The sequence below is a fragment of the Anser cygnoides genome, chromosome 3 (assembly GCF_040182565.1).
Source record: "Anser cygnoides isolate HZ-2024a breed goose chromosome 3, Taihu_goose_T2T_genome, whole genome shotgun sequence".
NCBI classification, from domain to species: Eukaryota; Metazoa; Chordata; class Aves; order Anseriformes; family Anatidae; genus Anser; species Anser cygnoides.
In genome coordinates, this window is record NC_089875.1 from 54,768,378 (window position 1) to 54,795,082 (window position 26,705).

General features: G+C 38.6%; 1 protein-coding gene across 4 annotated transcripts in view; it reads right to left on the reverse strand.

The window, feature by feature from the left end:
- Nucleotides 1-26,705, reverse strand: part of RGS17 (regulator of G protein signaling 17) — a 77,363-nt gene that overhangs the window by 20,203 nt on the left and 30,455 nt on the right. For 2 of the 4 annotated variants that reach the window (XM_066994205.1, XM_066994204.1), the window contains exon 2: nucleotides 13,545-13,688. In XM_066994205.1, coding sequence (XP_066850306.1) covers nucleotides 13,545-13,663 — 119 coding nt within the window. In that variant the 5' untranslated portion in view covers nucleotides 13,664-13,688. Of the gene's footprint in view, nucleotides 1-13,544; nucleotides 14,264-26,705 lie in introns of those variants that run through there. The other 2 variants (XM_013178194.3, XM_013178193.3) reach the window with 2 other exon arrangements.

Below are 26,705 nucleotides of genomic sequence, written 5' to 3' on the forward strand. Positions count from 1 at the left end.
CCCTGCCCATGGCTGGGGGATTGGAACGAGATGGTCTTTAAGGTCCCTTCCAACCCAAAGCATTCTATGATTCTATGATGATCTGTGGCCAAAAAATTTTGTGCCTACACACAAGTATCTTGGCCTGTTTGCTGCAGTATTTCTAATACCTACAATGCAGCAGCAATCCAGATGTGACTAAGGAATTGCTGACAATTAACCTGTCTTTGTTCCAGTGCTGCTTTTGAAGTGCTCTTTGGACTTTTCTGTGTGAAAAGCTAGCTGCTAGTTCTGCAAGAAATTTGAGAGTTTAGAATAAAATACACTTAAAACACTGTAGATGAAGAGGAGGGAAGTCCTTTCTTCCTCATGAAATTTTGAACTAGGTGTGTGAATGCTTTTCTTAAAAGGATTATCATAAGACCAACCCTATTTTAATTCAGAAGCATGAACTTCCCCCTGAAAAATAAGAAATTTCTCAGTTTATCTGAGATGTATGTTTCTGGCATGTTTTGAAGGTGGGGGAGAACAGGCTTTTCAATAGCAGTGCTTCCTTAATACTGTGCTGGGTTCAGGGTAATTGGTCAAAGTCATTACAGATGCAACTACAAACCATAAAAGAAAAAAGAGATCAGTAAAAATTAACGTTTATCTGCATCATCTCAGTCTATTAAGGTCTGGTCAGTTAAGGCATCTAGCTCTGTTCTGATGCTCTTACCTTTGCTGTGCTACTCCTTAGCTTGAGTAAAAGCGGAATTGAAACCAAGTGATCTACTGCTTAAGAGTATAATCATCTCTTTGTTAATGGGAAGTCTTGGACAAGATTTTAGAGTTTATGTAAGATCATTATATAAGGTTATTAAATTGCATCCCACATGCCACTGTGAAGGTAAATCATCCTTATGAAAAATGAATGCTAAGCTAAAGTAAGTCATAGAGGCTCAGTAAAATCAGTACCTAAAAAGGTTTGAGCAAATCTACAGCGCTCCACTTTATTCCCTTTCCAGTATATTTAATAATTTAAAATGTAACAGATCTAAAATCTGATAACTTTTTCTGTTCATAAGGGACAGTTGAACTAACAGTCTCTTTTTAAAGCCATGAGCTATATCATCCTGCTGTATTTTCCATGAAAGTAGAAATCAGTATAAATTTGGCAGACAAAGCTTTCGAATTTGTCCAAACTCTGCATTTTCCTATTGGAGCCCATGAAGAATTTGAAAGCAAGGCCTTGTAGAATTAAAAATTCAAGTGTTGATATGTCTTCTGACAAAGATTGATATTTGCAGTTTGATCTTTGATGCGATTTTTCAACCGATTCTTTCTTCTTGTGGAAAATGTTCAGAAGCAGTTTGATAGAGGAGAAGCTAACCTGCTGCAAAAACTCCTGACAGAAGAGGCATACTCCTAAGATACCCACAAATATATCCACAACAACAAAAGTTTTGCAAACATTCAAGATCTGAGTTTAGTCTTTCCCCAGTCAAACACAGAATCACAGAACCACATCATAGCTGAGGTTGGCAGGGATCTCTGGAGGCCATCTAGTCCAACCCCAACTCAAGCAGGGACACCCAGAGAAGGCTGCCCAGCACCATGTCCAGGTGGCTTCTGAAGAGCTCCAAAGAGCCCCACAACCCCACAACCTCTCTGGGCAACCTGTGCCAGTGCTTGGTCACCTGCACAGTACAGAAGTGCTGCCTGATGTTCGGAGGGAACCTCTTGTGTCCATTTCTTGTTATGAACCCTCTTGTTCTGGGTCTGGGCAACACTGAAAAGAGCCTGGCTCTGTCTTCATTGCACCTTCCCTTCAGGTCTTTGCACACATTGATAAAAAAAGAGTAACAATATTTACATTTCAGAATATCTTTTTTTTTTTTTTTTTTTTTTCTCAGTGAAAGAGGGAGATATTCCCAAGGTCAATGACAGTAAATTCAGGCTAAAGAGTATGTGAAAGCAGTCTTGTTCTTTTTATGGACAGTCTTTCAGAAAGCCAAGGCTTGCTGAACTTGCTTTTCTCCTCTCTTCTTGTGTGACTGATTTAATCTACCTAGCTACAGATATTGCAGCTCAGCAGGCATCCAGAGGCAGATGGAAACTACTAGTGTGCACTGTACTTGAACTTCTGAAATAAAGGACAGTATCTTCCTCAAAGTTAGACTAGTACTGAACAAAAGTTGCAACTGTGCAAAAGAAGAAAAAAATGGTGACTTCCTAAACTCTCCTTTTTTTTTTCTCAGAAGTATTTTGTTCTTCTTAAAATCTTTAAGAAAAATATGTTTTCTGATGGATTCTACTGCAAGGAGATTATATTACTTTTACATAATGATAGCCACACCAGAAGCTATTACATCTTTTGGGAACTTTGAGTCTCCTCTAGGATAAATTATTGACATTTTTGGTCTCACATACGGAATGTAACGTTTGTATACATAAGAAATCCATTGATGCAATTTGACTAAGTTCCCTTGCCACTGATTCTTAATATAATTACTCTGGCTTTGTTTTGTTAGGGTTGGTTTCTGCTTTAGGCAAGATTCAACTTAAAGGTGTATTTCTCTTGTCAGGTCACCCAACAGCTCACTAGTCTGGCTGTCAACTTCATTCCTTCCTTCCGAATAAGATTACCATTCATATCCTGTTTTGTTCAATGGATACATCTAATTACTAGACAATCTGTAGTGTCCTTACTCCTGGCTACAGCTATTTTGCAAGCAATTCCTTCATATACTTGACACAATTAAAAGTGGCAGTTGTCTAGTGTTCAAAGAAATAGAAATTATGCGAGGGTAACTGGATGAATAAAAGCCCTCCAATCCGTTAGTAAGCAAGCCTAATGGTTTCAGTTTATTCAGATAAATGAGTCTAGTCTCGATTTCCATAGTGTTTTTGATTATTCTTGGTTTAAAGGGATGAAGATAGCAGCAGCAGTAAAGAATTCACTCTGACTAGGGTCGCTCCTTTGCTTCTGTAGATTTAGTGGCTGTTTCTAAATGGAAGAAGGTAAATTGCAGCATTCATATTAAATTCATAATTTTTCATAAATTGTTTTAAAATTCTTCAATTATAAAGGGCTTTATGCATTTGTAAAGTGTAATTCCTACCATGATGCTTATGAATAGAATATTTTATTTATGAAATTAACATGGGCTAAACTAGTTTACACTTATCCACACTACAGTCGTATATGATGGGGATCTTCCGCTTAACATTTGTCCACCTAACAAGCTGGAATTACAACTGTCATGCCAGTCTGTATTTAATACAGACAAGCTTCTGTTATGATGGATTCCAACTTCTGGGTTCCAGATATTGTTAAACAAGTTGCTGAGCAAAGCAACAAGCACTTTCAATGAATACCAAAAGGGACTGTAAAGAGCAAAAGGAATATCCATTGCTCCATAATGGGTGCTCAGTATCTGCCAGTATCAGGCCTAAATCAGCTACTTTGGAAGAGCCAGAATTACCATCTAGACCAATAAGTGTGCTATGAAATTATTAAGAGTGACTAGACAAGATTCTCATCTTCTTTGCCTTTCTGCCTCCCATAATGAATATCTGACCCACTTTCAAGTGCGAGGATCTCCATCATATAAGTGTTATCTACTAGAGGTGCAGACTCATTTCCATGATACTTTTTCTCATTTTTTCTCTTAAAAGCACTAGGCATTTATTCCTGTTTTAACTGACATTTTAAACCGATTTGGAATGATACATGGTTAAAAAATAAGCCATCATAAGATGGAAATTTTGCTGCTAACAGATTTAAGTAGCCTAATATTTTTCCCCTTTCAGCTCAGAACTGCAGGCTGCATTTATTCTTGCAGGGGTTGGGAGAGTTCTGTGGTGCTGAGGCTTACGGACAGCCCATAGCTCAAATCCATAAACACCATATCCAAAACAGGGGTGGGTTCTGCACATGCAATAGGTCACTGTCTGAAACTGTGCCAAAACTGACAGGGAGGTACCAACTGCTAACAATTTAACAGTATGGCTGATTGCTTGAGCCCATATTGGCCCCTGGACCTGTTTAGTTTGCTAATATAGATGCAGCCAATGTGTTTAATTTGAGTAAGATTTTGTTGGCTTTGTTTTTGCATTTAAATATTTAAGCCCTTCTTACACTGCATGATGAATAAAGCTCTGAGTATTTGCAATGTCACTTTTTCTCCTTTAAAATGACACCATCTGTAACAAACCTTAGTTGAGCTTCTATTTTGATCTCCGACCCATTTTGATCTTTCACATCTGCATTTCTGTGTTTTTCCACAGACTCCTAAGTTAATGCATCCTTGTGTAAATATATAATTGACAAATTTTCAATAAGGAAAAAAAAGATAATAATAATAAAAAAATCTGGGGAGATTTCAAAAGCTTCATACTCCTAACAACTGAAGATCACTGAAACTGTAGCACAAACTGGACTCAGGCAACCTCAGCACTCGTTTTTATTGTTTTTGTGGGTTTTTTTTCTTTCTTTTTTTCCACAGCAACAGTCAAGCTGTGTGCTAGTGACAGAAAATCTGTCCTGACATTATGAATCTTCCTTCAGACACCATTCTGCAGACATCAGGCTGAACAGTATTTTGGCATAGGCAGGTGGGAAACGGGCATGAGTGGTGAGGGAGAACCAAGATGCTGATGCTCTGAAGCTATCCATCTCTTAAACAGCCTCCAAGGAGACATCAAGCTGCTGTACCCCGGTGGAGGTGATTCTGCCTTCACTTTCTCCTCCTCTAGTCTCCTCAAGAGCAGCTGTCCCTGAATACACCCTGCATGCTGTGCCAGGACAGAATCAACATCATTTTCTAAAGTTAACTAGATTTAGTCTGCTTTTTCCTTCTAAGGAGCTACTGTCAGCATCTTATGTATGGCTGAATTAGAATGAGCCTTCTGTAATCCCAAATCCCCTCTGAACATGTATTTATTCTTCAGTTTAGGAGGATTGTTGTTCTGATTTTTTTTCTTTAATTCCAATTCCTTTGCAGAATCGTTTGCTTGAAACAGGACTATTTTCTGCAGTTAAACTCTGCTTTTTGACTGATAGGTGTTTCTTATCTCAGCAGTATTATACACATAAGAATCTATGCATTTGGTTTATGAAGCTTCAGAAACATTTGTTAAAAATTTGCTAATATATTATGTTTATGTTCTACCATCCTCTAACCTGCTTGTGTTATCACAGATGGGTAGAAGTGTCACTGTATTATTAATTTATTTTTTACTGTATTTTATTATTTATTTATTTGTATTTTTTTTACTGCAATTGTATGTATATGTAAATACATGAGCCTTCATTTATTTCTCAATATGAAATGAACTTCATAGTTTAAGATATCAAGGACCTAATCTTGAAAGCTTGGCCAAGAGAACACAGTGCTGCTTTTGATGTTAATGAAGATTCTACCACTAGCTTGGGAGCAAAGCTAACAGCCTGGCTGCATGATAAGCTATTGCTCCATTCCTCACATTAGTCTTCTATTTTACGGTGGGGAGGAACAAAGTTATCTCATACCTTTCAAAATAGAAACATCTGTCAGTTTACATGGAGTTAGACTGAATTTATGGTGGTACGTTTTTTTTCCAAACCAGAGCTTTTGGCTAAAAATTCATTTAAAATGGTGTGTATAAGCTGAACACATGGTATCTTTTGTATCTTTGTGCTTCCGCTACGATTTCATGGTAGCCCAGCAGCACATTAGTGACAACCCCTTTGCAGACACTGGCAGAAATAATATGCAGTGTGTGGCTTGCTGCTTTATTCTAGAGAAATGCAGGATTCTGATCTACTTTACATGTCCCAGTGGGGCAATGACCTGCACCAAGGCCACTTCTGTGTGGCAAATGGCCTGTGGAGACTCATTCCTGCTGCGGGAGTCAGTGTGTGGTCCAAGGCTGCACAATACCTTCAGCAATGCGCTTTGGAGGTAGGTGGCAGGAGGCTGAGAAGAAGACAGGGGGAAGATAGGAAGACAAAAGGTGATGGATGGAGTTGGAAATAGAGATTTCGGGGCTGCTTTCTGACTAGAAAAGATCAGATTAGCATTTTAGAGCAGGGCTCCACAGTGACTGAGGCAGGCTTTCACATGAGATTTAACAGGTTAATTTTAAGCTTTCTTTAGTTGATTTTACATTAAATTCTGCTTTTTGTAATTTTTATTTCTGTAGTCCTTTCAGTTTTCTGTTAGCATTTTGATTTCCTGCCATGGCCTCTTGCTCTCTAGAAGTAGATAAGGAAAAATTGTGAAGTTTGCTGCAGTTAGCATACCTGAAACCAAATCTGTCATATGTTCACACTTAGTGGCATTATTTATGTAGATGAAATGTGCTCCCTTCTTTCAAACAGTAGCATTTCACATCTGCTTCACAGAGAGGTGCAGGAAATGGTCAAAATCTTTCTCTGCTCACTGCCTCTGGATCTCTGGGATTGGACCTGCCCCAAATCACATCTGAGATAAATTTGTGTTCTGGCTCAAGGGGAGAGCAGACTTCTGGGAATTATTAGGCTAAAACTGACAATCTGGCACAGTGTCACTGAAGGGTGCAAGCCCAGAGGTTGGCAGGTCAGACTGTGATGCCCTGGGAGAGCTGTGTAAACAAGCATGTACAGAGCCACCTGTCCCCCACCTGCCCTTAGGAATGAAGCATCCATAAAACTCCTGAAAAAAATACTTGCCCGTTTGAATTACAAAGCAGAGAGAGCCCATTAAATATCATACCCATTAGAAAGACAGGATTCACTTCTCTGATTTTTTAACTTCAGATATCATCCCCTTCATTTGCTTTAAAGGGAAAAGAAATGCTTTACCTCTCAAGTATTAACACAGTTTATGAAAGTATGAAAAGAATACTTGACAAGCTATTCATTTTTAGAGTGTCTTCTGCTTGTTTTTCCAAATGCTGAGAATTTAAATTTCTTATTTTAAGTAGCTCAGGGTTCCTTGAGAGGCCCACTTCTGAGGACTAAGCATTTAAGTCTTCACCCCAAGCTCACGCCATGGTGCGTTCCTGGGACAAAAGGAATGCCTGCCAGGCTGCTTTCTGTCATGGCCTCAGCACTCAGGATTGGTGGACTTAAAGACAAGGTGATTTAAAACTAGTTTTCTAAAATATCACTTTCAGTAGCATGTGTGACAGGTTATGTAATGGATTTTGTACAGCGTTAAATTCTACCTGTCAGGAAAACTAGTGCTTTTTTCCTCAGGAAGCACCAGTGCTGCCCATTGCAATGTGATAATCCGAGGCAAAGCAAGTGAGGCTGTCTCACAGAAGCATATAGCACAAGCTCCTGTGCTAGCTAAGCCCGCTACCCCTCAGGATAAATTATTCTGCAGGAATGAGAGGGAATGTTTTCATCTTTGACCTCTGTAACCACAAATGATAAAAACTGAAGGAAGTTCTGTGATGTTTGCAAGTATAAAACGATTCAGAACTGAACATCTTTTCCTGTTATATATATATATAATTTTTTTTTTTAGAATATCACCTTCTATTTCAGTAAATTAGAGTGCAATAGTCTATGCTTCCATATTCTACACTACAGCACAATAATTCCCAGTGCACTTTTACACATTTGCTTTTCTCAGGTCTGACATTTTGAAAAAATACAACATAGAGAGTTGGGTACATCTGTTTGAGATATGTTCTCACTGAGGGAGAAAAAGAAGAATTAAAATATTAGGTTCATAAAAAAAAAAAGCCAAAAATGTTTTTCAAAATGTGTGAGTGCCTTTGCTTTGAAGATAAAGATATTTTCTTGCTAAAAACTTTAACAAAATGCCAGAGCCTGGGTGTCTCCATTTGTACCAGTTCCCCTCTAGTCTACTCCCAGCATAAGAGTTCTGCTGCAGACATGCTTGGGAAGTAGAATATAGATTTTAGTTTTTGCACACATTTCAGAAAATGTGGCTATAATTTATTGCATTAAATTGTTGGGGTTCTTTTGTTTGTTTGGTTTTGTTTCCATTTTTTTTTCCCCTCCAAACTTTCCTCCATAGTTAAAAAAGATAAAGCACCCCTGACTATAATCCCCAGCAATTGTCTTGTGTAGAGTCATGCAAAGCTTAGACACAATTTTTCAGTGGCAAACACTGAATATGCTAGAAAACAAGTATTCATCTCAAAGTACTAGAGGTTGGAAGTACAGATTTTTATTTTTATTTTTTAATTTAGAGTACTATTCATGCTATCTATTAGTTAGGAGGAGGAGAACATTGAACCCCATAGAGGAAAAAAATATTAATATAATTTGAAATCACATCTTAGAACTATATCTGTCATCTCATATTCAAGGCACAAGTGACAGAAGTAGCTTGTAGTCCCAGGTCAGCTCCTAAACCCGGGCAAGGAAAATGAGCCATTTAATAAAGAAAAATATTTGTGTAACAAGGTCATCAGGAAGAAGTTTCAGACTTAACTCACAGCAGGCATGGGCAAGTTATTAGAGCTAGAAGGGAGCGGTTTCTTTCCAACACAACTCCTGTTTACTGCCAAGCTGGCAAATACCCTATCTTCCTCGAGATCTCTTGGGTGTGGGAAACTAGTCACAGAAAGGTCACAAGAAATCAAATGGCGGGCACAGATTTTGTATGGGTCACGCTGCTGGACTTGTGAGCACCTCTCCCTCTTCCACAAGTTCTTCAGCAACTGCTGCAGGTCTCATTAAGGTTCCCTTTAAGGAAAAGGCCATCCAGGTAAGTTACTTGAATCAAGCTACAGAAGTAGGTACAGTTGTGTGATCAGCTTCACTCATCCCGAGGAAGCAAGCCTCTTCATGTCCCCCAGGCTCCCATACAGAAAAGGTCTTGCAGGGCAGATGTTGGATGTCCTCTGAACCTTCTGTGTATGGTGAAATAAGAGAGGTCTTATTAGGCATCAGGGTGTCCAAGAGCTTTGAAATTCACTGAGCACCTTATAAAAGGAAGAGAGGATAAAAAACTGTGACTTCTCTGGGTGGAAGAAAAAAGAGGAAGCAAAGTAAAACTGGCAAATAGCCAATATCTCCGTGTTTGCATCTTGAGATTATTTTGAAGAATATGATTTACAAATGTTTGCATGAGAGCCACTAGATTGATGTCTACTCAGGAAGTTGAATTAGTGGACTGTTAAAGAAAGTGAAATAAAGGTCTTTCTCCGCCTTTACCTTGCCAGGCTGAGCTCAAAGCACTAAAGCCATAGCACTAAACACTAGTGCATCTCTCTGAAGAGCAGTGAAATTGAGGAAATCATAGATAGTCATTCTAGGACAGTTATGGCTACTTGAATCATTGAAGTTATACTTGGTGAGGAAGCCTTTTCTTCTCTCCTCTATGGGAATGGTATTTTGTGGTGGCTTAAGACACGGTGAGATTCAGTTTGGCACCTTAGGTACCTAACTTGTACTTATATACTAGACACTTCAGTGAGGCAGTCCTTCCAAAGTAAGCACCTAAGGCTTATATCTGGTCAACAGAGAGAAGAAGGTTTTATAGAAGACCTTCAGAGGCATATATTATTTGCCTCTGAAGTAAATGGACAAACTTTTGCTGTTGAGGATTTCAGTAGTACTGTATTTTCCCCACTAAGGAGGAACCACTCATGATTAGCTAGTCATGCTCAGGGACCACCACTTAAAGGCTTAAAATAGTTGAGCATCCTAATGACCATACCTATCAAAATAAAAAGCCATCTTAAAAATAAAAAGCCATTTATTTCCATCTTGGCAATCTGGGCAAACCCTGCTCTGTCCGTTTAAACTAAGCAATTTACTGTCATGACAATTATCTAAAATTTCAGGTTGGAAATCAGGAGAAATTCCTTATCAGAAAGTGTAGTTAGGCATTGGAATAGGTTGCCCAGGGAGTTGGTGGAGTCACCTTCCCTGGGGGTGTTTAAGGAAAGGTTGGACATGGTACTTAGGGTCATGGTTTAGTGGGTGATATTGGTGGTAGGGGGATGGTTGGACCAGATGATCTTGGAGGTCTTTTCCAGCCTTAATGATTCTATGATTCCATGATCTGTACCAATGGACATACTGGGTTTGGTTGCGATGGAGTTAATTGTCTTCACAGTAGGTTGCATAGTGCTATGTTTTGGATTTGTGGAGAAAACAGTGTTGATAACACACCAAGTGCTGAACAGTGATTACACAGAGTTAAGGTTCTGTTTCTTACACTGCCCCACCAGCAAGTTAGCTGGGGGTGCACAGGAAGCTGGGAGGGGACACAGCCAGAACTGCTGACCCAAAATCACCAAAGTAATATCCCATACCTTATAACATCATGTTAAGCAATAAAACTGAGGGAAAGAAGGACGAAGGGAGGACATTCATCATTATGGTGTTTGTCTTTCTAAGTACCTGTTACACATGATGAGCCCTGCTTTCCTGGAAATGGCTGAACATCTGTCAGACCATGGGAAGCAGTGAATGAATTCCTTGTTTTGGTTTGCTTGTGCATGCAGCCTTGTTTTACTTATTAAGCTGTCTTCATGTCAACCCACAAATTTTATGCCTTTCACCTTTCCAGTTCTCTCCCCAGCCAGCTGGGAGGGAAGGCTGGGTGGGGCTCAGATGCCTTCTGGGATTAACTCACAATAATAGAAATGTGCTCCGGAAGTTTATTACCTTTAAAGAGGAATTATTAGAGAGAAAAAAAAAAAGTTTGTAAAAATAGGTACTGGGTAATTTTGGGATTCAACCTGTTGCTGCTAACAAGTCTCTGTTAGGCAAAGTATTAATTCTCCAAACAAAGGTGTGAATATTTGCCTATGCTGTTATGCAAACAGAAGACTTAATGCCTATTCTGATTTTAACACAGGGTAGAACAAAAGGAAACAAACATCACATGATTCACAAAAGATATTTTTAGAATTGGAATGATTTGTGTGGAGATACGAACTATTGAACTAGCTCTTCACATAGACACAAGTGAAAGCTTTATGCTAAAAGCTGCCCTCCTCCCTCCCCCCTTTTCTATGAATACTGAGGAAGTTGTGGCACTAAACGATAGTGATATAAGAGCTGTCCCTCAGTTACATAAGCTGGTGGAAAAACAGAAGAAAAGCCTTCTTATCTTGATATTGACAGCTAAAGCATTATTATCACCATTAATAAACCCAGCTACGTTTCCAGACTGGTATCTCTTGAGAAATTCATGTTACTCAAATACCTGTGGAACTAGGGAAAGCATGTAATTACATTAGGTCCAGAGAACCTGTTACAATGATTGATTAAGCCTTCCTGTTACATGACCCTAGAGAATTACCTACCTATAATCATCTATATAATGAGTGACTATCAAAGTTTATGTGTTTTGTTTTTTTTTTTTTTCATTTTTTTTCTCTTTAGGGTAACTAACTGGTGCAAGAACAGTAATTTGTACTCCACCTGGACAGCTCAAATTCACCAAACAAATTTGTCACCAGAACCAATTACTTCATTTTAACTCAGATTCAGAAGCATTTCATGCTGTCTTTTTCAAAATTTGTCCCATCTCTTCTCTTTTGGGGTTTCCACTGTAGAATCACAGAAGATAGAGCTGGAAAAGACTTATTTTATCATCTATTTTATCTCTTTGATTTTAGAAAATACAAGGGATGTCACTACCTCCTTTGATTGCGTGTTTTGCCTTAATTCAGAATATTAGCTTAAATTGACAGAATTTCTGCATGTTCAGTCTAATCTACATTATCAAAAACAAACAAACAAAGCACCCAAACCCTACCATTCAACATTCCCTTTTTTCCCCAAAAAAGACAGTATATGAACAGCAAAAACATTTACTAAAGCATTTGAAAGAATATCCTACAATTTAAAGCAAATATGTAATGGTATTGCATTCTAAGGTGTGGAGGAAGTTCAAGGGGCACAGAGCTCATGAAAGCATTGCAACAGAGTGCACCCATGGTACAGCTATGTCTTGACTACTGCAACAGTTCTGGTCACACATCTCAGACGGGGGATAGTGAAAAAGGAAAGATATAGAAAGAGACACAAGTAGGTGGATCGATAGAAGAGGATAAACCAAGGTCTGGGTCAATTTCTGTATCACAGAGATTATAGAGGAGACTATGTAAGAAAAGACACATGAAGGGAGATACGACAGAGCCTTTCTAAAAAATGATCATCCTGAGTACAATTATTCACTGTTCCTCATAATCATAGAAGCAAGGAGGCATCAAATGAAATTATTCTGTAGCAGGTTAAAACAAATAAGAGGGGTTAATAATTTACACAGAACACAGGTCTGCTGTAGAATTTATTTCTATGGGAAACTAGATGCCAAAAGTTTAGGTAAGTTACAAAAGTCACTTCAGAAAACCATATGACAAATTAATGAAAGAAAATTCCATCAAGGGCTACAAAAACCATAGGTATAACCTCTGGGCCAGGAAGTCCCTAAACTGCAGATTGCCAGAAGTTGTGACTTTTGTTGGGGTAAGCATGAGGATGTGGATGTTCACTTCTTTTATCCTTTCCTTCTAGCATCCACTACAGCATCCTGAGGTAGGATGCTGAACTAAATGGACCTTTGGTCTGTAATAGTGTAGCAAATCCTATATTGTGCCTTTGTCACAAGCAGAAGAAAACAGCAGCAAAACATCCTCCTGTTTCTTTCCATTAAAGGCACTTCTGCCCCTGTGCTGTATGGAATGAACACATTGCAAAGTATCTTTATAAAAGCATGAGCACTCCTTCATCTTTGCTCCAAATATCCACTTGCATGTATTTTTAAATGTACTGGGGGCAAATAGCCTCTGATTTTAGACTGGGGCTAGAGTGCTGGTTCAAGTGAAAATAACACAGATACACAGATGAATGGTCACTCCAAAGAGACTGAACTCTGTATGTAACAGGATGCACAGGCTCTGAACACTGCAGGTCAATTTCTTTTTCTTTCAACACTGACTGTGTTCATGAAAATAAGAAGTAAAGACTTAATGTTTTTCAAGACACTGAAAATTTTAAGCTATTTCTGAAACTGTCTTTAATTCTTTGACTTTCCAAGCCAACACGTTGTTCAGGAACAGACAGGCAACCACAATTACTAAGCCTTTTTTTCCATCAAAATTTTGACACACCAGTTAAAAGGTAAAGTAGAATTCAAGGCTTATGATTTCAGATTTACAGAATATATATTATTTAACAACTAAGAAGTAATACAAGGCTCCCTTTTTTCTTCCTGAATGCAAAGAACTGCAATATCAAAATAAAAGCAGAAAAAGTCCCGACACTTTGAACACAAAATATAAAATATTCAGCATGAAGTCTCTCACATATAAATTTCAGGGGTGAAATTTTCTCATTTAGTTATGATTTTGATAGGGTAAATATATCTCGAATTTACTATTCTTTCCTCTTCCCCCTTCCCCCCTCACAAGATGTCCAACCAAATCAGGGAATTATTTAATTTTTTTTTTATTTTTTTTTTTATTTTTATTTATTTATTTTCGCATGTGAAATGTTTAAATTGTGCCTCTTGGCAGCAATCCTCTCCCAGAAGTTTGCATGTTCCCAGTACTTGGCTCTTTCCATTCTCCTTGTTTACCTGTGGTGGATATGGAACCAAATATACTACAGGACATACCATGAACAGCTGCAGCAACAGCACCAACAAAAGCAACATGTGTTGTTGGGCCTTTGGTTTCCAGGTGCTTGAGACACAGCTGATGTTCCTTCATTTTGTGACTGCTGCCTCTTTCTCATTTCAGCTACTTCAGTGCCCAAGTGGCTATAAGAACACAGACATAAGAGATGTACAGAATTACTACAGACCATCATAAAGTACATTCACATTTCTACAATAACCTCTAATTCTACTGATTCTCACAGCTTGTGGCAATGAAAGCACGTGGCCATCAACCATGGTGGCCAAGTCATAGTTCTCCTGTGATAAAAGCAGTTTCCAGAAGACCACGTTTTGGTGACAAGTTTATGCTACTGTGCTTTCAAATCACATCTATTATCACTTTGACTGGACTAACAGGACTGTTATTACCCTGCTGAACACCAAGCTACACAGCTTGGATAGCACTTGGTAGAAACTGAGTCGTTCATTACCATATGACTATCACAGCTTTTTCCATTGTACTAAAAATATGGCAAAATGGTTATATACTTCAAACATGAGCTGGAAAGTGATCTTTATTTTTTAATCCAGTACTGACTTCGCTGGTGAATGTTAGACCAGAGAAATCGATATAAGTGTTGTAAAAGTCATGGGCAGCAATAGCTGTCTGTAAATAATGAGCCAAGATTACTATGTGTCGTAACTGAGAGATTTGCTACTTGAGAGTTATTTTCTGTAAATAAAAGGAATAATAAATATTTATTTCCAAAATACTTTTCCAGCTTTGGGACTATTTTCTGGTGACAGATTTTCTTTTGCTCATTGTCAGTCCTTCCTAGGTTTTATTAGGCCAAGATATTTTTCTTTCCAGTGACTTGCACTATGCAGCTAGAAGTAATATTCCATGCATTACTTAGTTTTCAAAAGAAGCTATAACTTTACTGTCAGGTTATGTTATTTAGGAAGGTTTAGATACCAGAGTCCTTCTAATGGTTCATGTCTTCCATGTACAACTATTGTTTTCCCAGAGTAAGAGTTATAACAAGTAAATGCAAATTAGAATAAATTTGGTACTTCTGTCTCTGAAAAAGTGCAAACATTTTAGTGTGGAGAGCAGCCCAGTGTTCAGAAGTGGATTGAAGAGGGCCTGGTGTGAGCAGCACGTGCTCTGCTCTTTGCCCTCAGGCCTCCTGTTGCAGCCAGGAGTGCTGCGGAAAGTCAGGCTCCGGTTAATTTGCCACCTGGGTACGTCATACACAGGTAATGGAGAGATGTCTGTACTCCCTCTACATGCATTCAAAGAGCAGCTTTGAGAATTTGCATTTTACATTATTTCTAAAACTCCTGAATTTCTTCTGTAAAAGTGTCCTTATAGATAGGTTACACACAATGCCTTGTAGCAAGAACATTAAGTCTCAGAGCTTGAACCCATGCTGCAGAACTCAGGGTTGGTGCTCATTTCAGTGTCTTGTGCAGCTAACTTTTTTGTATATGTTGAAAAACTGAGTCATTTCAGTGTTTTGGTTAAACTGAACAATGAGCAACCATTTTATATTTGTTTCACATAAAATGATTTTTATTTAAGTGGAATTAAAGTCCCACCACTTCGGGGACTTTCAGGAATTCTTTCAGGATTTAACTACCTGTTTATGCTATTGATATTACTTCTTATGGTTTATAATTGCTGAATTCTTGAAGATTAAAATTACATTTAAAAATATATATATTTTTAATCTATTGTAAATGTGTTGTTAACATGGAATACTTTGATAAAATTGAAAGAACGCCCATATTTCTACAGTAGGTAGGAAGGAAAGGAAAGTGTTGCAGCATAATGTGTTGCTTAGACAGTGACAGCATGTAGCCACTTTCTCCAAATTACAGTGCTGAACTTCTGCTGACTATGCATGATGTAGTTAAATTATTTCATAGATAGCTGTGCCATGCTGTGAATAGTACTTACTTCAGCAGGTGCAATGACTATGGGTAAAGAAATTAAAGCCAGATATTTTCACAGGGAACATTTGATTCTTATAAAACAGAGATTCTCAAAATATTTCTACATAATCATAAAATGTATTAGTTTCAGAAACCAGTGAGATTACCCATATTTAGGCATTTATAGGGCTGTAATATTGGAATGAAAGCAGCCCATGTGTTCAACCTCTATACCTGATATCATGCATTTCTTACACAATTTTAGCTACACATATAAAATATACTATTACCTTTATTGAAAAAATGGCTAGAATCTCTTTCACTATAAATACAAGTTGGCAGGATAAAGGTTAGCCATGCAGACATAGTGATGACTGTTGTGACTTTGCTGTACTTTCACAATAACTAACAGAGCACAAGCTGCCGCTGCTACTAAGATAGATGACCCTCTGCCTTTGCTTCTGCTGAGCACACAGCCTCTCATTCCCTTGCTTGAGCTGTCCCCTTCTCTGTGCAGGCAGCAGCATTTGTGCAGGCAAATTCACTTGGTGAATGGAATAAAACAGTACACATGATTGAAAAGTAATATAAAGGGGGTGGAAAATAAATTTAACTTGGTTCAGGTCCAAGTCATGTTCACCTTGGGAAGATGTGAACACCTGGGGTGGAGCAAGGGAGGAAACAGAGCAGTACAGCACAAACATACAGAAGGAGAGGTGAGAGTGGGGACTACTGCTGGCAGCCCTTGCTTATGCTGGCATGAAATTATGGTGAAACTGACGGGAGATGTTCAGCTGCGTAAAGGTAAAATCTATAACTTTAATTCCCAGTTCACAACCCTGGCCATGTCTGGGGACAGAGGCAGAGGTGAGATTTCACAGGAGTGGTTCAATGTTCCCAGCCCTGCCCAGCAACATCTACCATTGAAACTTCTCCACTGTTCGCCTTTTGATGTGGACTGCAATGGCCAACCTTGTCAGAGGTTTGCAACTCTGGCAGTATATGGTAGCAACACAGGAGCTGTGAGGAAACATGTGCCTTCACTGCTGACTATTTCAGGAGGCATGGTTTCCTCCAAGGCTGCTCATAGCCTACAGACTAGCCAGTCACTAGAGCGATACTATGTGCTTTACTATGCTCTGGCTCTTTGGATTTTGAGGAGGGACATGACCCATCCTGTTCCTTACCATGCAGTCTCTAACCTGGAGTCTATAAGAAATACGAGAAATCTACCCCGCTGTGCAAAACAATAATATGTTTACTGAGGATGAACGAGGATGGGTGGAAACTTTAGTTTCATGCTGATTTTATTTTAATGTTTCAGGCTGTATTTGCGAATACCAGATGTCATCTATGGAAAACTGTAATTGATTCTGTTAGATTACGTAGGATTCAGAAACAGGAACATCCTAATTCTTGGCTGTATTGACAGACTGAACCATAGACAGCGGATTTATATTTGGCGAATGGTCCAAGGTATGAAAAAGGAATTTAGAATCTTTAATTCAGCAATTAAGTCTAATGAGATAAATTGTTTTTCTGAAACCAAGTGTGAAAGTTAGTGCATAACTATGAAGGAGTAGAATACTGTGAGATGATATTGAGCAGACCTTCTAGGATAGTAGTACAAATTGTATCTACTATCTCCAAGACTCTTGCCTTTTAGGTTTTTCAACATTTTCATTCTTCTCTAGCTTGATAATAATACCTGGTCATGTAGGTGGACCTTCATCCAGTAGAAGTATTATTTTTCCATGATACTCTGTATGATCTCTCAGACCATCATAACACAGGTTAAAGTTTCCTCTGCCAGTTTTACATCTGCTTCTTTGCCTCCATTTCATGGCATGGTTTACTAACATTGTTATGATTTACATTTGTGCTGATCAGAAATCAGAATAGTATTCTATTTTGCTAGACTGACTCATTCTCTTGGGGGTGGGTAGGTATTATGGCCCTCTGAGCAATACCATAATCGTGGAGGATTTAATTTTGCACATCTGCTGCCCCTACCCTGCAGCTGAGGAAAAGAATGCCAGGGTATAGCAACTGTTTATTATACTTGTTACAGACAGGTAGTTCATATAAACTGCAAAGCAAGAACATTTCTACAGCCCTGTGAACATTGTCAATGCTGCGGTGCAAGAGGAACATGAAAACTAAAAACCCCTTAGAAATTTTAAGTTTGGAGTAAGGCTTCCTGTCAGTTATGGAACCATTGGCACAAGGATCTATTTCTGTTTATATAGTGTAATTACTACTTATTCCACTGGGTATTCAGGAGTAATTATTCGAGATATTCCCTTGTGCACAGAAGAGTATCTTGGGAAGAGAGCTCAAAAAGGAATAGCTGACAGAATATTTGGTTTATTACATTTATACCTGGGCAATTCTATTGAATACTGACTGCAGTAATTTCAAACTCCACACAGTGCTTCTTGAAGATGAAAAGAAGGCAATTTCTGAATGTTTCAACCGCCCTATTCCTCCATCTTCTATAGAACTTGTGCTAGGCTTTTAGAATGGTTTCCCCAGAAAGTCCCAAGGTGTTCAACACAGCACAGAACACAGGCTACATCATTTCAGTAGCTGTAGTGAAGTCTATTTTCTGACGAAACAAGAACTTTATTTTTCTTTTTTCTTCTCTGACCTCAAAAGCCTGACATTAGTACCCTGCAAATTATCTGAACTTTACTTTTGGCACTGACAAGACCAGCCCTCTCTGCTAGTGTTGTAGCTTTCCCCTGCATATGACCCTCCTGTAAGCATTTCTACTCTCAGGATTGAGAGGGCATACCATGGAGCAGTTCAGATGCTGGGAAGTCCTAGAAGCATCTTGAAACTCCATTAGGGACAGCTAATTTTTGATCATATCTTCTTGAGCCATTCCCTAATGTCTGTTTGGAAAAAGAGATATCATATAAGGGTGCAGATAAACACACACCATCATTTTCTACAGCAGGCAAGTGGTATTATGTCTTTTGTTGCAGGTAGGACACATAATGACTTAGCTTTCAGGACAGAATTGGAGCAGAATCAGTTAGAGCAATCTGTCTTTTGTCAAACTTCTGCAACGGAAGAGAAAAAAATCATGTTTCATCAGAAAGAAGCGGTCAATGACTTAAGGATATTGAAGGTGATTTACTCTGCAGGCAAGAAACCTAGCCATTAAAATACTTTCTTTGGGTGATCTAGCACATCAACTCTTTTGCATTGCTTTGCTTCTTTTAACTTTGACAGTAAAGCACCAAAACCTCAGCTGCATAGCTTGCATAAATGTAAACTTTACATCAGTTTATACTAGCCCCAGATGCAACTCTACTGATGCTCACAGATGCTTGTGCGGTTCCTGAGATGCAAGGACAGCCACCACACAGCAACAGCCTTTTATTTGTGCTGTCTTCATTCGAGAGTGTCTTCAGGGTGCCACAAGCTAAATGAAGATAAACTGGAAGATTTTATTGAGTGTCTGTGAACTATAAAATTTTCTGTACACCCCTGGCAATATTGGATGAATAGTGAAGTCAAGACAGAAGAGACATGGGCATCCTTTGAAGTGCTCCTCACCACCTATACAATCTTCGTAGAGCAATGGCAATCATACTCTACCCAAGAGAAACCTTGACATGAATACATTCCCTATTTTGCTACTGGGTCATGATAACCACTCAATATTTTACAAATAAATGAATGTAAAGTAATAGAGAAGGATAAGCTTACCAGAAGGAGAAGTGTAATTGAATTACCGTGGGCTCCATTTACTTATTTCAATGTCTTTGTAGTCTATTAAAGGACAATTAGAAGTTATTTGTAAAAATGAAACTTTAATTTCTTTGAATACAGCATACATGGAAAATGCCAATTAATTCCAGCAGTATGGAAAGTTTGAAATGCTTGTATTGTTAAGAATGCTAATTTTTTGGAAGGAAAGATCAAACCAAGGGGAGGAGAATTGAAGACCCAAGTGCCTACAGCAAAATATCTTGCTCTTCTATCAGTTACTGCAACTTAACAAGAAGCTTCAAGACCTGTACATTTTTTCTGTGCAGTTATCTTTCTCCTGCTCTGGCAATGTTTGACTCTTTCTAAAGTCTTTCAGAAGATCACAAACTGGACATTCTGTCCAATGATGGAAGGAGAAGAAAAAGAAATTGTGTGAACACTTGGCAGAAAATGTTCGGACATTATGCGTTTTATTAGAATACAACACTGCTCCGTGAGTGTTCATTTAACCGGAAACTGTGCAATTTGGCTGAACATTATAAAATCTTTGCCTTGTGTACAGTAATATTCTTTTTATGACTTTTCCAGACAGCTTTTGTGCTCATAAAGGATGTCTGAGATTTCTTTTTATTATTTTATGGTGAACTTAGTATCCTTAGGAAGCTCAGCTTAAGTCTCTACAATCTCATCAAGTAGATATGCATTTGTACTTTTGAATCAGAGGTTACTGCTAAGAAACAAAACATTAAGCCTGACAGTAATGCATTATTGAAAAGTTTGAGATGCCTGCATGTGGTTTTTAAGGAACTGTTCTAAAATTATGATCAAGAGCACTCTACAGCCTTCAGGAACATTTTTATAAAAAGCAAAATGTAACACTCACCAGGAAACCTTTTATCTTTTTTAAGCATATTGCTTTTATTTATGTGCGTTTGAGAAATATCTGAGAATCTCATTTTATGCTATATATATATATATATACCTATGGTTTGTGGCTAGCATGGTTGCCGCTGATTTGGACACATCAAGCCACTACACTTTTGAAAACTGAAAAGATATTCTCCTCATAGGGAGGAAATACAGATCTTGACATACTGCTAAATAATTAAAGAAGTGTTTGTGGAAGTCCATGACATTTCCCATGAAGGGGACACTAAGAAGACACTTGAGAACACATATAGCTTTACTGCAAGCGTTATGGTTGTAATTTCCAAATAAGTTTATCTATGCTTAAAGCCAGTTTTCTGTGTGAAAAAACAGAAGTAATTTTTGGGGATATGTGAACTGCATAGATTCTCTACAATGTTCAGCAGAAATTTAAGAAAAATCATAGGACCAGTACAAGCCTTTGTACCAAATGTAGGGGAAAAATATTTGCATGTGCAAGGCAAGTATCCAACAAGCTTTAATGTTGATTGTCTACATTTTCTGCACATAAGACCATTCTGGTAGATTTCCATAGGCAGAAATGGCAGCAACTTTGCATAAATGACTATGGCATTTAATCAAATAAATGCACAAAACTTTCATTTAGGGTGCATGTGCTAATACAGGCTGAAAAACAAAGAAGGCATTAGGAAAATGGTTTTAGGGTGAAAACAGATTTCATGAAATAACTTTGGACATGGTCCTAGTCTCTGAGGTGAAAAAATTGTACATTCTTCAGTGTAGAATGAACACTTGTGCTCTCTACTTCTTAATCACCTTATTATTATTATTATTATTATTATTTTAAATTATCTTCAGAAATGAAAGTTGCAGCTTTAGACAGAAGTAGCCTCCAAAATGCTTCTGTAGCATAGGTCTTTTGAAATAATGATATTTGCTCATTATGCTGACTTTAGGTTCACTGACTGACTTCTGAGGTATACTCTGACAGGATCTTTGTGTGCTTCAGCCCTCCTTCCCTCAGACACCCTCAAAATAACAGAAATAAATAAATAAATAAATGAGAGATTAGTGTGACAGGGAGAAGATATTTGGTTAACATAGCAAAGAAATAAAAATTAAAAAAAAAGAGGGAAAGGAACAGAAGGTGGCATGAGGGAGAAACAAGTTTAGGCATGTAGCATTGTGCTGGATGGCTTGGAATAGTGGGAGAAGGTTAATACAAGCACACCCTGTGGATAGGCTTGATGGGAGCCAGCTGCAGCAAGTAGCTGCCAGTAAGAGGCAGGGGCAGATTATCCTCATGCTCTCCATACATCATAGTACCCATGAACTTTATGACCACAGAACTAAGGACATATTTACCCTTGACAGGTAGTGCTCAGGCTGTGTGCATACACTTCAGCTCCTGTGCCTCTTTCTGGTGCAGTTAGCATCCCCACTTCCCTCCAATCTATTCTACTTCTGTTGAACTTGTAGCAAGCTCCTGATATGTCTGGTCCTCCACTTGGTGCTAATGTTTGCTAACTTGAGGAAGAGAGAGGAGACTAGCTTCTACTTGGTGCAGAGGACATGCTCTTTCCCACCATGCTGGCATTTGGATCCATAGTAGTTAAATCCTTGACTCTTTCTACTGCACAGTGCTATTCGCATGGTTCTTGCTTCCACCTTGCTTTTTTTCATTCATTTACCTTCCTACCACCTCCAGACAACAAATTTATGTTGCCTTTTCTGACTTCATCCTTAGCTGTTAACCCTGTTTCAAGAGTTTCTGCAGGATCTGTGTGAGGCTATTCTATTAGTAATATTTCTATTACCACTCCACAGTTACCTTTGTTTCCTTCTCCTCCACTCCCACCCCATGTCTGTAACTACTTTAAGTGACCTATAGTCCATGGTACCTTGGGCTTTTGCTCTCTAGCCCTTGGTGTGGGAAACCATTTGCTCACCTGCATAACAGGTTCAGATTTGTGGCAGTTCTATTTCTCATCACTCCTACAGTTAAATCTCTGCCACGTCAAGCTGTTCATTACGTTTGACTTTCATAGGCAATTCTTAGCATATCAGTTTGTGCAGGGCTACGATTAGCATCCAATAAGGTACACAGGATAATTTAGCATGACACACGAGGGGTCCTTTCCATCCATTCTTTATCATCTGTCAATCTTTTGGTTATCTTTGCTGCTGACAAGATCTTTTTGTGGTTTTGTGACTGTCTAGGTAAAGATGATTTGTGCTAACTGATGCTAGGACTGGTGCTATGTCATGGGTGCAATAATATCATTGCATGAGGTAAGAGGATAAAGCATTGAGTACTTTGCAAGGAAAAAATTCCAATCACAGTTTTGACTGTGTATCTTCCAGACTGCTAACTCATTTTTGGGATATGAACTAACAATAATTCATATAATTAAAGACACACAGGTGTGTTCTTGAATCCTTCCAGGCTTGGCTGCGACTTACTTAGCACTTCTTCTTATTTAATTGCTATGCTTTTATCAGGGCTATACAGGTAATTATTTTTCAGTTTAGGAAGATATATTGATTTTTACCTGAATGGCTCTGCTGCCTTGACTTTTTTAGACTGTAGCTTTAGGATGAAATCTACCATCATTACCCAAATCTTTGCAATAAATTGTAATCAAATGTTCCTCCGATTTTGTGTTTTTAAAATTAGGGAATCTTGCATAATTTCAAAAATTGCCATGGTTCTTATAAGTTCTCATGCCAATTATCTTCTTGTCTTGTAATATGTCTGTTCTCTCTGTGTTCCTAGATGCTAGGTAAAACAAACAGACAAGCAAACAAACAAAACCAAAACTCTTTTTTTTTTTTTTTTTTTTCTCCCTGTTACTCAGTGTCAGCCGTTTCTGTGTTTCAGGCACTATTTCTGACAAGAATGTCTCAGACTTTTTCTATCTCCCCTTTCTCCTCCCCACAAATAATACAGCAAAGCTTTGCCCTCATTTCCTCATCCCTTTCTGCCGAAGCAGCTACTGCTTCCACGCTTGGAGAATGCTTGTAGTCTGAACGCCTTCATTTCCACTAGTTTCGCTGTCTCCCAGTACTTGCTTGCTTTGTGTTGGATGCTGCTTTCCTGTTAGTCACACATCCCTCGTAGCGACTCTCACTTTACCATCTGCTGCTTCCAAGTTTCATGTCCTACATGCAGGTCACGTGAGAGGATTCCCCACTTATAAAAAGAAAGTGTCCCTTTTCCTTATCAACAGCACAGTTTGTGGAGGTGCCAAAGCTGCAGGGAACACTGTGGCCCCAGGCTTCCTCATGGTTTCACCAGATCGCTGTAACTGGTGCACTCACCCTCTTCACCCCAGGCTGCATGTTCCTGGTTGCTGGTTGGGACCTCACTGTTGCAAGGGGATGCAGGAGCTGCTTATCACAGCCACAGGACAGTCATTTGGAGGAGCTCTTTTCTGTCTTTTTGCTTTTGATGAGCAAGCAGCTTGTTCACCAGAAAAAAGTAAAAAAAAAAAAAAAAAAAGATAAAAGATGGCTTGAAGTAAAAAGGGGAGCTGACAGCAGTAGGGAAATGGAAAGAGAATGAAAAAAAAATCTAGAAGAGAAAATCTGTGGATTTAACTGACTAAATCTTGGGTTAGAACCATTTTGGAGCAAGGAATGGAGTGGGTATCAGGCAGGCTATGTGTCTTGTAAAGCTTCAACATTTTAATGAGAGACTTTTTGGTATTTGCATGCAGATATGAAAACACGCAGAGCTTTCAGCTTCTGGGTGCCTTGATATATATATCTCTATCAACAACAACAAAAAAATTTCACCAACAACATTTACTTTGGTCAGAAACATAAAAATTCTGTGTACTTCTCATGGAAAACTGAGGCACACCCCACGTCTGACACATCTCTGGGCAGTGAGAACCACCACTCTAGGTCCTGAAGTTGTTCCTTTCTAAGACTTGCTGTCAGCAGAAAAGAGCAAGACTTCATTTTGTACAGTGGTGGAGCTCTCCAAGCTTTGATCCGCATCCACCTGCATCAAACCAGTGTGGTGGCATGGGCCGCTCACAGCCGATGACAAAGGGAAAGAGCCTCATGGGATGGCCAAGGGAAGGAGCCTCATGGGACTGGCTGCTGACTGGCAGCTCAGCTCTCTTCCCAAGGCTTCCTTCCCTCCCAATCCCAAGCCTGCTGAGGCACTTCTCAGCTCTGCTGTGCCACCGACAACCTACAGAGCAACACCAGGCGGGTGCTACTGCAGCAAGACTCACTGCAGCTCATCTGTCAAGGCCACTAGTCAGCACAGAAGACAGAAAGAGATCTGTGGGAAAAAAGAGAAAGCAGACTTCCAGGTGAAGCCCCTCGCCATTACAAGAGCTGTCTAGAACTCATTCACTACCTTTTTCATCAGAATAAGCAGGCTTTCTTTCCTCTCCCTTGCCCTTGTTTTATCCCTTCCCTTGCTGGAACGATTCCCATGTGTAAAGCAGCAAGCTCCTTTGTGTGCCTCATCACTTGAGTATCTGCCTCAGCTGACTGAATCCTCAGTAGCTTCAGGTTTATTATCTTGCCTGGAAGGCTTTTCAGGAGCTACGCTTTCCTACCGCCACAAACTGATGTGGCTGCTGGTACTTTATAACATCAGGTGGCGGACGCTTTTAGCACAATCTCTCTCCCTAAACACGGAGATATGATGCAAGGATACAGCATAAATGTCTAAATCATACAGAGAGGGGCTAACAATCGTACAGGTTTCTCTAGGTTCATAGAGATTCTCCAAATGCCAGACTGAGGCAGGGAGTTTGAGACATTTTGAAGTGAGTATGGGAAGTCCCTAAAGCGAGTTAACATGCTGTGTTTTGGGAGGGATATGAGGATGTACAGAGAATGGAAACAAAAGCAAGTATGATTTCTTCCCTCCTTTATCTTCCCATGGTCATTCTTTTAATGTCAGTTTTAAAAATACAGATTCACAACCATTCCAGTAAACAAAGTTTTGTAGTAAGCTGCCCATGTGTTCTTTCATATTCACCAACAGAAAAGAATAAATTATGTCTTCCTGCAGGATCTGATAGCTATTGAACTATGGAAGACTTGCATATTCCTTCAGAATGGAAACAAACAAACAAAAAAAATGATATAGAAGTTTTTCTTCCTTTTTTTTTTTTTAACCTATGAAACATGTCACTAATTTACTCTTAACAAATACATTCTTAATAAATCATTGCAATAAAAACTCTTTTAGCTTTTGCACAAATACAATGCTAAATACAATCCTTTTTTTTCTAAAAAAATATTATAATTTTTCTTCTTGAGAAAAGAATATTTGAACTTGGGAAACATGCACCAAGAGTAAGTAATGCTCCATAAGTTATTTTTTCTGTTCTTTCTTTGTATGATGTTGTTCTTGAAGCAGTGTGTGCTCAGGGAAGGCTGTAGTGCTAGTGAATTTGTTTCAAAGCTTAAAAAGAGAGAAAGAATTGCAAATCAATTGCTGCCCAGAAAAGAGCAAAATACATCCAAAGGCAGGAAAACCTTTTGAAGACCTCTTATAAGGGAATTACAAAAACGGGTTGCATAAAATGTCTATTTTTAATGCCTTATTTTTATAAAGTTTAAAGGCTGGAACTTGAAACTACTCTGCCATGGTATAACTTCCACGATTTATCATAATCCAAGTCTACTCATTGTACTGCTATTAAAAAAATATAACACAAGGGACAGAAAACATGCTATGGAAACTTGAAACCTTTGAAATTTCTGGGAACATGCAATTTTTGGTATGAAAGTGTCATGTCTAGCCAGATCTGTATATTTACAATCTCTCTAATCTTATGCTGGGCATTAGAACAGATTTACAATTACCAGCTATATTACTGTGCAGCAAGGCTTTCAAGTAGCTCTTCTGCTTGAGTATGCAATGGGATAGAGTGAAACGATTTAATTTAGATAAATAGATCCCCAAAGATCTATCAGCAGGCGAGATCTCTTGGAACACTGTCTTCACAGATCTCTGAACAGAGCTTGATGTGAATGCCTGCTATATCACCTATCTCCCTATCAAAATCCTGCTCGCTGGCAGTGTAGTGTGTTTGATGTCCTCTCACGTTTACTGCCACAGAGATTATAGGTTCCATGACAGAAGTTCATCAGCACCCTTTTTTCCAGTATTACATATTGTTAAAAAAAAAGAGCAAAAATCTTTGCATAAAGAACTGTTCCCTCTAGACAGTGAAATATGCTTAAGTAGCTTTCTGGCTCAATTTTAGAAAATTATATTTACAACAATTAGAGGACAAGGTACCATTTTCATTATTTAAAAGATATGTGCAAGAGCTCTGCAATTAATTTTATTTACTGGAAAACTATCTGTGTTTTAAGTATTAGACAAGGTTGCTGCTTCAGGCGGATGTTTCCTAAGGCTGCATGATGTGAATTAGATTCCTCTGATATTGTAACTCTTTCACTAAGAAAATATATATATATATATATTTAGTTTAGTCCAGATAAATAAATAAGACAATTCTTTGAGGCAAAAGATGATCATTTAACACAGCTGTGCATCCTCAGATCTCTACTTGTTAGGAGGTGTGCAATTAAATGCAGTAATAACTAAGAACAGAGGCTTCACAGAGAGACATTGAGCACAGTATT